The sequence below is a fragment of the Corvus hawaiiensis genome, chromosome 26 (genome assembly GCF_020740725.1).
Source record: "Corvus hawaiiensis isolate bCorHaw1 chromosome 26, bCorHaw1.pri.cur, whole genome shotgun sequence".
Classification (NCBI taxonomy): domain Eukaryota; kingdom Metazoa; phylum Chordata; class Aves; order Passeriformes; family Corvidae; genus Corvus; species Corvus hawaiiensis.
Window position 1 is genome coordinate 36,440,651 of NC_063238.1, and position 12,518 is coordinate 36,453,168.

Genomic DNA, 12,518 nt, shown 5'->3' on the forward strand with positions numbered 1-12,518 from the left:
TTCTGCAATTGCTTATGGACAAGCGTACCACTCTTTGTTGTAGGTTAAAACTCGTGTTGTTTCATGAGTTAAAACTCATGAGTTAAAATTCATGTTCTTACTTTAATTTTACTGGTCTTCTGATTTAAACAAAGTAAAGACAAAAACAGACCTTACAGGACCTTTCTGGCAAGCTGTCACATTTCATATGACATACCATACATATGACATGTCAATACACTTTAATTTTCTATTACTTTCACTTGAAGAAGCAGAAGATGTGTGGAGATGAAAGGAGCCTCAAGAGATTTAAATTAAGTAATCCACTACTATAAAAAGTAGCAGTACCACCGCTGAAAGCAACAAAAAACTTGACCCTGCTATAACAAACCTCTAGTTTAGACAGTTTTTGGGAAGTGAAGGGGAAATAAATTGAAGCGGAACAAAATTTTGAATTCCTGAAATTATTGTCTGGAAGAATTACACAAATAATTATTACTTTATTTTCTCTGCACATTTTTAGTTCCTCAACCATATTTTTCAAATTTTCAGAAGCTACATTTCTTTGATTGTCCTGCATACTCATTTTCCACCTTTTTTCTCCCTTTCATATATTATAGCTGTTTTGTAGAAAGTCATAGAATTAATTTAGTAAACTTTATCAAGATTTAATCCTTACTTTTTAAAATGTGATATACTTTAACATGTAGTAAGATTTTTTACATTCATGTGAACTACAGATTCCATGTGTCATGAAATGTTTATCTTCAAGACAGAAAAATGCTAGCAGTCACTGAATTGGTGCATGTGTGCTGATTAAGTGCTAAAAAAAGTGGTCGCCTGAAATGTGACCTTGTCAGTCTTCTTAAAGCAGATATGTTTAAAAATTGCTTAAATGAGATGCTACTTCAGAAGCAAGGGGAAAAAATAGAATGCTGAGGGAAAGAAGATCTCCATTCCTCAAGGTGTTCCAATATTGGAATATTTTTTTAATGTTGTTCTTCCATATACAAATGAAAAGCTGAAAAATTTATTAAACATATTTATATATGTAGGTATGCATAATAACACAATTTCAAAGTTCCAAGAAAATTAATCAGAGATATTTCAAAGTGGTTTTTTTCCAAATTTTTGAGTTAATTATTAAATTAAGTTTTAGAAGAGATCTTTCATTTGGTGTCCTGTTGTCTGTATTTTTCTCCTGTGGGCATTTTCCTTGGCTCAAGGACATATTCCCTTATGCATTTTCAGTCATATGATGCCTGTGACACACTACTTTGTTTGGTTATAGATGAATCTCAGCTGCAGTGAGGTAACACTCCAGGAAGTTCTGCCCTCAGGGAACAGCACAGCCCTGAAGACTTGCAAGGCACTGGGCCAAGATAAAATGCACAGGTCAACCTGACTTAATGAAAACAAATATTTCAGATCCAACCACTACTTCCCCACTCTCAAAAAAAAAAAAAAAACACCCAACAAAAAATAACCTGCCCACCCAAATGGAAAAAATCTGTTTTTATTTTCCTAATAGAAAATACAAGTTCAGCAAAATTGAATTTCTCAAAATATTTGTCTTTGTACAAGCTTCATTTTACATGAGAGGATAAAATAATTCTAATGGGAAAACCTTGTAATAATATGGAACAAGGGAATCTTTTGTTAGTGTTTTATAAAGTTTTTTACAATGACCTCAAGAAAACTATGGTGAAAGTAAAGCTTACAAAATAATAGTTTATGAAAGATTAGACAAAAAGAAAAAGGGAAAAAACTAAACACCCCAAAATCCCCAAAAGGCATGAAAATATGATCCTGCAGTTAAAAAGAGAACAGAGCATCCTAGATAATATCCCTCAAAGTCTTTTCAGTCAGCAATGGCTGCAGAGATGTCCTGGCAGAGATACCTGGCATTACTCAACACAGTCATGCATACTGAGTCATTAGTCAATGAAGTCTAGAACATGACATCTTCCTAGAACTCTGCATAAGAGCATGACTTGCAGGGGGCAAATTAAATAAATTTGAGAAGTAATATACATATTTATGCAGCAGGGCAAAATGAAAGGCTAAATTCATCTGAGGATGATACAGCAGTGTAACATATATGATACAGATGCTGCTCCCTTGGTGCAAAATAATAAGCAGCAAATTTCTCTTTATTTGATAGTTCTTATTTTGGATTGGAAAAGATGATCATCTAGGATCAACTATACCTATTCAATCAAAAGTTCCCCTAACCCAGTGTGGTAATGTACGCAGTGGCCAAAAGCTGATTTTTCAAGAGTTTAAGAACAGAGAAACAGAACAGTGATACTTTGCTGTGGTGGCCTCCTAGATACAAAAAAATCCATCCATGAGCCTGAAGTGATGCTTTGGTATTTCCTCTGTCTAGAGAGAGTTCACTTCCATTAACTTGCTTAGTTTTCACAGACTCACAGAATCTTGCAGGTTGGAAGGGACCACAGTGGGTCATCTGCTCCAGCATCCCTGCTCAGGCAGAGCCATCCCAGAGCACGTGGCACAGGATTGTGTTCAGATGATTCTGGAATATTTTTCACTTGACTAATACAAGTTTTAATATCTACAACACTCTGAAACATGAAGTTCCCCAGCTTAACCCCTCTTGTGTAAAGAACCATTTTTAAGCACCTGCCAGTTGCTGTTTCATTTGATGGGCTCTTGTGTGGGAAAGGATGATGAACAGCCACTCTATTCATTCTGTTTCCCAGGGGAAATCTTTTAGATATCATATCAACTCAATACACACCAGTGCAGCAACAGCATAAGACTCACTTAACCTCCACAAATCAGGTGGTATCACACTGCAGTCAAGGCTGGAAAAGCCTGGTCTTGTCCAATTATCAATACCAGTTAATACAAAAATAGGAATTTTTTTTCTGGTGACCATACCTGTCGCTGGTTTTCTGTTTCTAGTCTCAGTCTGGCTTCCACGCATCTTCTGGTCTCCAGGAAGGCTTGACGTTGTGCCCTGTCTGATAGGTAGCTAATGAAGATTCCTGCAGTGTTCATACACATAAATAACACTGCCTGAGCTGCTATCTGCAATGAACAACAAATAGGATTTGATTAGACAGGAGAAGCAAAAATATCTGTCTGAAAAAAGAAAGAGAGACAATGACAGCTTTGTAGGCTGCAAAAATAGCAGTTAGGAAACTTTGCATGAAAGAAAGTCTTGGATCTTAAGCAGAGACATCAAATTTGTAAATTTTCTCTGCCTTGAGGATGAGATATGCAGTATTTGGGGGCATTAAACTCTGGTTGAACCACAAATTATATTTCCAAAAACTGACTCACAGAGCTCTAGCCAGGAATGATTACAAACATAATTAACAAATTGTTTTTGTACTGCCTTTTCTGCAAGAGCAACTTTGTGATTTGCTCCATGGCTTTAGTTTGGGAAGCAAGCCATATTAAGAAAAACAAAGAATGTCAGTTAGCTAAGAACTAATATCAGTGATAATAGTTATTGTATTATTGTTGATCAAATTAAATAAATTTATTTTCAGTTGATGCCAAAGCACAAATTTGCACAATCTGAATTCTGAACCATTCAACAGGGGAAGCTGAAAGGACAACCAAATTCTTGCACAACCAGTGCCTGTGTACACAGACTTTTTCTTTGCTGAAATCTACGTAAGGGCTGAACTGGTTTTCCTTGTAGAAACTGCGTCATGGCTTCTTCCTTTTCCATATGAACTCTAGAGAGCCAAATGGGAGTGGATCCTTGGAGAGTGTAAATTTCAGTTGCTTATTTGTTTGTCATTGACCTCTCTTTGTGCTCTGCATGTTTGTAAGGCAGGGCGCATCAACGCCATTGAAGTGAGGATTGTTTGGGAAAGTGAGTAAGAAACTGGCAGTATTTGACTGCACAGAGACAGTACAAAGTTCTTTAGCCTCAGTACTTTTATTCAATATCTCATCCTTGTTATTGATTGATATTTCAAAGACTCTGATAGCTATGGGTGATACCTACAGGATCATAACAACACCAGAACAGCCACACCAAACAGATCAAGTGTTCATCATTCAGGATACTCTCTCTGGTAGTGGAAAACAGAGAGTGCTCAGGGAGGAGTAGAAGGATAAAGCAGTAGTTAATATGTACAGAAGTACAGCGAACATTCAGTGATGCTTTGTCAAACCAGTATTGAACACTCCAGCAATCTGTGGTTGCAGAACACCGCGGGCTAGACATTGTATTTTCTTACTATTATCTAATAATCAATCTTCCTAAAATCCAAGTGTTGTTTGTCCTAATAGAAGACTCCTTAATCTCATTGGGATGTTTTGACTCCGATCTGCAGGTCTCACTCCCCATAGTCATGAGGGTTTGAAAGTGAGATCTGATATCAGACCAAAAGCATCTGGCAGGAATTTTGGCTTTATATGTTCCCGTATTTATGAATATGAAGTATTGTTCTATTACAGTACAGGGAATTAATTCTCAGTTTATATGCCATGATTAAATAATAATGCATATCCTGGCTCCAGATGAAATTTTGTTTAACCTTTTCCAGCAGTAGACGTCTAGACAAGGCTTGTGAGAAGTAGGACATGATTAGCATGATCCTTGAATCTCCCTGGCTTCCAGGATCCTCTGAGCTGGAGGTGGGATACTCAATGCACCTGCACAACTTTTCCTGATGCCTTTCTCAAGTTAATAGTACATTTGGATCCTATGTCACTCAATAATAAGGATTTTTTACAATCTAATTAGGCCCTTTGTGATAAAAATGTTTCCTTTTGTTTGCTTTAATTCACAGCTTTATCATTTCTTTGAGTGCAGCATCATGTTTGTAAACAGTGACTAATCATTTCCAATTAATTTGCTTGTCACTATTTCTGACTATACTGACTTAAAACATAACACCTTACTTTTACTTTTTAAAAGAGAGGAATTTGAGACTCTTTAATCACTCTGCATGTATCACTATTCTCCCTTTGCACTTACCGTTTTTTTCCTGTTATCTACCATATCCTGTTTTACTGGAGACATGTTGCCCTGGACCAGCCAGCTTCCCCCAGACACTGTCTGCCTTTGCTCCAAGATAAATCAGAGAAGGCAGTAATTTATCTATGAGATAACTCCTTTCTGGTGCAGGCTACTAAGAGGTGTATGATGAGCTGACATGAGATTGAGACTAGCACAGAACTGCATTGTTCATCAGGACAACTGAAAGCAGCTGTGGGAGGTTGGAGGAGTCAACTTTTCATGCCTTTTTCACTGACTTTTAAATTTGACCTGGACTGTATGTTCGCACATAGTGGGAAAGTTAGAGTACAGGGTGAGAAAAAAAGAAAAGCCCAGTTCAGTCACCCATCTCTCTTAATGTTCAGGATTTGTTCCACTCCAGCAGATCTCAGAGTAAGTGCACTAGAATTTGGCCTTCAATTAGATTTCATGAGTACATAATTTGATTTGGAGAGAGGGAATAATGGAAAGCATGTTACAGGTAAAACAACAGCTTATGCAGAGGCAGAGCCAGCTTTTCTTACACATGGTAGTCTGATTGAAACTATTCCAAAGAGTAAAGCAATATGACTTGCAAGGCATACTAATCTGGGGCTCTTGTTAATAAAAGAATAAACAAGACATATAAGACTTAAGTCTCTCATTGCTGCTCCTTTTTCCTAGAGCTTTTTGGGGTTCCAGAAGTCTTGGAGAATTTTCTACAACCTATCAGGACTCTGTTTTAGAAGATGTACAGAGTTGCATTATGTTTTTGACTGGCCTGAAAGTAATCAGTGTTCACACAGTAGGGAAGCTGAGGCATAATGTGAAAAAAGAAAATATTTTCACAACATTTATAAGGCTATTTGTACCTTCCACAGCACTTAAATAATGAACCATAGTAGACACAGCAAGTGATCTTAAAAAGCCATGAGTGATATATTTTGATGTTAAATATGGCTCTGAGGAGGTCTGCTTCTTGAATATTTAAAAAATGCAAAGAAGGTACCCTTCATTGTACTGCTTGGGAATACCTGTAACAGGAACATCACTGTCCCTGCTGAACCTGCAGTTACTTGTAATTACAAAATAGGATGAACAGAGCTAAAGGAAATTACTTGACAAGATCACTGAAGTAGTAGAATCCCAGAATCCCAGAGTCATCAAGGTTGGAAGAGACCTTCAAGATAATCTTGTCCAAGCATCAACCCAGCAACAGCATAATCAGCCCTAAATGATATCCCCAGGTGCCACATCCAGGTGCCTCTTGAACACTTCCAGACTCCACCACCTCCCTGGTCAACTTATTCCCATACCTGACTACTCTCTCAAAGAGAATTTCGTTTCTAATATCTAATCCTGGCACAATTTAAGGCCATTTCCTTTTGTCCTTTCACTTGAGACATGACAGAAGAGACTGACACCCACCTCACTAAAACCTCCCCTCATGTAGTTGTAGAAATCAGTGAGGTACCCCCGAGTCTCCTCCAGGTGAAACCACCCCTGTTCTCTCAGCCACCCCTAACAGGACATGTTTTCCAGACCCTTCACCTGTTTACCATTCTCCTTTGGACCTGCTCCAGTGCCTCGATGTCCTTTTTGAAGTGAGTGGCCCAGGAAGAAGCAGCCATTACAATTCTTACTCCAAAACTCTGCTCTTATCTTCTTGTAGGAGGTGATTAAGAACTTAATTCACATAGAAACCATTAGTCAAATAAATTGTCATTTATAAAGTGTCCTCCATACATGTACCTCAGAACCCTTTTCAAAATCAATACGAAAACTAGCAAAAACCAAAGGATATGAAAGGAGAGGATGCAAGTCAGACAAATAAGTTTAGTTTAAATTTGAAAGAATACATTGATTGAAATAATTTCACTTTTATCTGCCACTCATATAAAAAGGGCTTTGCCAAGAGAGCTGAAACCAAGAAAACATTTTAAGTTGATTTGGGAGCCCCTGGTCTCAAAGAAACAATTCAAAGGCACAGGACATGGCTCATCAAGAAGTTATAATCAAATCAGGTACAGTATAGTAATGCAAGAGAACAGGACAAGGAAAATTCTTTGAAAAGATAGTAAAGTAACTCTTAAGTCTGTTGTGAAGTGGTAGGTAATCACCCACAGACAGTGTTCAAGGCAGAGTTGAATCTAGTTCAGGAAAAAGGAAATTCAGATGGGTACAAGTGAGATACTGGGATAAGCATAACAAGAAATTTTAGGCATTTCTGCTGTTAAGAACACCTAATTGAGTTGGCCTTCATTAGGAGTTTACACAGAATCCTGTGAGTTTATGAGTGACTGAAAGCAAGCTAAAGAAGGTTTAGCAAATGCCAGAATTTTCAAAATTCAAAAATCATAACTGAGCTGTGTTTTAGTTTTATCCCAATTTTCTTTTTTGAAATATGCAGTTGTCCATCAGGGAATTTAGAGCCATAAGGCCAGCCATTAACAGATGTTTATGGAGTGTATAGTGATTGACTGGGTTTAGCACTTCCAAGAACACATAACCTGAGGAAAAGTGAATATTTGTGAACATTCAACAAAGCAGATGGATTGGAAATATGCAGATTGATAGATGGCCCTAAAAGATTGTAACTGACACGGGCTATCTTCATCACGAAGTTGAGACAACAACAGCATATATTCACGTGGAAAGCACAGTGGAGGCAGAAGAGAGAAAGCTGGTAAAGTTTAGAAATTATTCTGAAATCCAGAAGGACAATGAACTGGTGTGTTAATACCTCAAATTCAGAAAAACACTCTAGAATGTTTAGCAGAAATAAACTTATTATTAACCTCTTCAGCAGGCAATTTTGTTCTGCTGCATAGAAACAGAGCAGCGTTGGGGCTGTTGTCACCAAAACACATGTAAGTAAAGAAATGGTTTTCAATGTAATGTCCAGCTAGACATTCTCAGGGCTTTAGCAACAGATTAGAATATTTCTTGCCTGTTTTGAAAAACTGGGAAAGTAAACTTGTGCTTCTTAAAGAGTGTTTTCAGCATTTACCATGTAAGGAACTGGTTGCTATGGTAATTATTATTGGATAATTAAGTTTGGAGAAGCATTTTGATTCTTCAGTAGTTGTTTAACTAAAAACAGAAGTTCACCACAAGGTTGTATTTTGTAATTAAAATCTCTCAGAAAACGCTCTCTCCCTTCTTGATCACTGTCTTGCTTGGGTTATTTGAGGAAAAAATAAAATGTTCGTGATCACCAGGAATGAACTGAGAGTTGCATGAGAAGACCAAAATGCTCTACTTTCTCTAAAACAGGAACATCTGGCAGCACATACTCTACCGCTCTCTCACTGCTGGGCTGCAGCAAACCTCTATCTCCAACTGAGAGTATGGTTTTATGAATCAAAGCTCTTGGCAGAGAAACTAGTAAGTACTGTTTCTCTGTACTGCCTCATGCCCACCTTGATCCCTCAGTACAGCTACCCCTTTGTTATGCCAGATCAATTATTTGTGGGACCATACTGTGAACTATATCAGGGAACTTAGCCAACTTAAAAAACAAACATTTGGCGTTGGCAGTGATTTTCGTATCTGGAGCAATCGTCTGATTAAGTTCACAGCACAGCCTCCACAGGAAGAGGAAGCATGTGAACATTCATAACTGGCACTGCTGCCAACTCATTAAACTGAAATCATTGCAGCCTTATTGTTAAATCACCTTGTAAAGAGTGTTTTATTCCCCAGGTTCACTCATTCTGACTTCTCCTGGATCTAACTTCTAAATCCCCAGCCATGATAAGAGGGAATTTTGTTTGTTTTAGTTTGTGGGTGCTTCTTCAGTAACTTTTATTGGAAACCAATCTGGCCCACAGAGGTGCCCAAACTGCTGCCATGACTTTCCAGAAAGCTCACCTGTCTCTGATCCTCTCTATTTTCCCATGCATAAGTACAACAGCTCTTTAACTCCTACTCACAGCAGGAGTGAGTGCTACTCTTTTATCTGATCTACATACACATACTTTACTGAAAGACAGAGATATATCATACCCCTAAGAAGACAGGGATGGAGAATAGCATAATGTTTATTTATGACAAAGTTAGGCAAGCACAGACTATGATGGCTAAGAACAGATTTACCCCACCCACCCTTGATTTGCTACATGTGAAAGGAGCCATTTGTACCAGTGTCACCATCTGATTTTATGTTTAGAACTGAATTTTGTGGTTCAGCTGTACACAGCTCCCATGGGAACATTGGCTGATTCTTCAAAAACTCAGATCTTGTTTATGCCTCTAGGAGAGCTGAGACCTTTTAAGAAGCCTGGTCTTGCTACTTCCAGAGCCATCATGAAGATGACTGTGTGCTTAGGAACAGTCTGGTCTTTAAGGTGCACGAAATGTGCAGCCTTCAAGCAGATTGGCCCTATCAAAACATAGGGTGTACCACAAGAAATTATTAGGTTACCTTCAGTGAAAACAACTGGTTTCAGACAGAGTTTTCTCCATCCGGTAACAGAATAACCTGACATGAATTTTGCTCTTGTCCTGTTAGTGATTTAGAAAACAAAAACCATTTTCCCTCTGAACAACGACAAGTTTGCAGAAAATCAATTGTTCCAGTTCAAGACAGAATTTGAAAATATGTATCTTTAATATTCAGAACAGGAGTCTAATTTGCTATTAGAAAAAATAGCTATATCCTTTTTTGTTCTTCCTCTCATTGAATCCATTAGAAATGTAGAAAATTGAATGTCTGATTAAGTTGCTTATAGATAGTTCAAGCCACACAAATTTGGTAAGCCAGCTACCAACTATTTTGCATCATGGTTTGGTACAAGAGATCTTTCAAGAAAATTGTATCAATCATATAATATATTATATCAGACACATAAGGACACATAAGGACTGACATAACTGAGGGGTGCACAGAGGCAGTCAAGCAAATACATAACCCTGCTAGTGCCATCGAGCAGCCCCAAAGTTTCAGCACACCTCCTCTGACTCCCCTTGAGTTTGTCCAAAATGTAGAGTTCAGGAATAATTCTAATAATAAAAAAAATCTATTTCGGGACTTTGGATAATCTTTCTTTGGTACTTTTCATTTTATAGATATTAAAGTGACTAGACATGACTGGGACAATGTCAGTGGCAGGGTCATAGCCCATGCATACAGGGGAATGAACAGGGATGGGAAAATGACCACTATTTAGTAACTGTTTTTCATGGCTATAAGGTATTTGGCTGAACTCTCTGACCCTCACCTAGGAACTGATCCTGAACTGTGCAATGAAATCTGGTGATTACATCTGCAGTTCAGTGAGCAGCACAGCCCCTTTTGTCATCATTTTGTATACAGGATGCCATCACCTCCAGATATCTGAAATGTTCCCATTTAGAAAAAAACAATCTTATCTTTTTGACATGAATAACCTTCTCCATTCAGTGTTTTATGTGTGCTGGTTAGGTACCTTCTCCCTCTGCTTTGATACAGCTGTATTGCAGGGAGAAATCTAAAGCCAAACCTTCCAGATGTCATTATTTCATTGTCAAAAACATGACCTCGTTTGGTGTGTTTCTAAGTTTACATAAAAGGCTCAGACAGGAATCTCTTTTCTTCTCCAAATATATGTAACCTTGAAACCACAGCACATGTACTACAGAAATACCTTAAATTACTTTAAGTTGCTGTCTAAGCAGGAGTAGATCCTGCAACAACACACAAAACAACCACCAAAAACCAAGGCATAGCACAATTGCCTGTGCAATAGAGAACACTGGAAGCAGCCTGTGGCAGTCAGGGAAAATTAGGAAACAAAGAGATACTATTTCCCAGTTCATTGCTCAGAAGGGAGTGCAAAGCAGCTGTTTCTCTTCCTGCACTTCCATATTTCAGACTCATGAAGCTCTGTCTGACTTTGAAATTTTCCCTATATTTTTCTATTGCTGATGACAGTAAGTTGGGAGGAGCTGTGGATCCCTCGAAATCAGAGAGACCCTGCAGATTTACCTGGACATATTAAAGAGCTGGGCAACCATCAGCTGTATGAAGTTTAACAAAAACAGATACTGGATTTTGCACCTGGGACAGGGCCATGGAAAAGGACCTGGGGGTCCTGGGCTGTGAAAAGTTGAACAAGGGTCAGCAGTGCCCTGGCAGCCAGGAGGGCCAAACGTGTCCTGGGGGGTATCAGGCACAGCATCACCAGCCAGGCAAGGGAGGGGATTTTCCCACTCTGCTCTAAGCTGGGGTGGTCTCACCTTGATTCCTGTGTACTGTTTTGGGCACCAGAAATATAAAAAAATATAAAGCTATTAGAAAAGGGAGGCTATTCAAAGGGAGGCTATGAAGATGGTGAAGGACCTAGAGAGGAACACATATGAGGAACAGCTTTAGTTACTTGAGGAGACGCAGTCTGCCGTTTCCTCGTGAGGGGAAGTGGAGTGTCAGGCACTGATCTCTTCACTCTCCTGACCAGTGACAGCACTCGAGGGAATGGCCTGAAGTTGTGTCAGGGGAGGTTTAGGTTGGATATTAGGAAAAGATTCTTCACCCAGAGGGTGGTTGGGCACTGGAACAGGTTCCCCAGGGAAATGGTCACAGCACCAACCTGACAGAGCTCAATGAGCATTTGGAAAATTATCTCAGGCACATGGTCTGATTGTTGTTGTCCTGTGCAGGGCAAGGAGCTGCACTTCAGTGGTCCTTTTGGGTCCCTTCCAACTCAGGATATTCTATGGTTCTGTGAAGAAGCTGACCTCCATTACAAGCTGCGTATTTACTGTTAAAAACAAATATCAAAGTAATTATGTTCAAAGGAGCCACATTCCATTTAAAGCCACTTGAGAATTAAGTTACTCCAATTGAAAGTTATAGCATCTAAACAAAGATTTACAAGAAATTAATCTGAAGTGGGGAAGTACACCCATGACTTCCTGGATACTGAGAATTAAAAATAATGCCTGGATTTTTGAAGCAACCCTTACAAAATAATAAATTTTCCCTTTGCATTACATGCATGGATATCTGAATTGTAAATAACTGTCTCCCAGTAGAGTTATATCAGTATTTGAGGACCAAGCATTAAACATCATCTCACTGACAAAGAATTCCAGCTGACGCCTCGTCTGGAAAAGTCTGAGAGCATCACTGAGTTTAGGATGAGCCTGGACAACCTAAAACTAGGATGCTTAAAGTGAAAGTCACTTTTGGAAATTTTTTTCAAATTATTACAGTTTTTTTACCTAAGCCAGTGTCAGACAGCCAAAGCAGAAGAAATCCTAGTAGTTCCCTTATTAGATTATGCAACTGATTAGGAGTAATGGTAGGAGAAGAAAAAAAATTGTAGCTGTTTTACAGCATTGGAAAGAGTTTAACTGCATTTTAAGGAAAACAGAATTATGTAGTGTGCATTTCTGCTAAGTGGTTTTAGGGTGTTGTACTGCACAGCTGTTTTTATTGCTCTGGATAATGGCTCTTATCCAAAGTAAGATGTCAAAATGGAGTGAGCAATAATTATGTTTGTAGGGCTGACAGCTGTTCATCTCTTCTGACATACCTCATTGCTCTTTTCATCTGACCAATTATATTCATGTCCCAGAAATTACCTGC

General features: G+C 38.6%; 1 protein-coding gene across 2 annotated transcripts in view; it reads right to left on the reverse strand.

Moving 5' to 3' along the window:
* ADCY8 (adenylate cyclase 8) overlaps positions 1-12,518 on the reverse strand; it is a 123,049-nt gene that overhangs the window by 86,810 nt on the left and 23,721 nt on the right. For both annotated transcript variants that reach the window (XM_048286422.1, XM_048286421.1), the window contains exon 2: positions 2,887-3,036. In XM_048286422.1, coding sequence (XP_048142379.1) covers positions 2,887-3,036 — 150 coding nt within the window. The remainder of the gene's footprint in view (positions 1-2,886; positions 3,037-12,518) is intronic.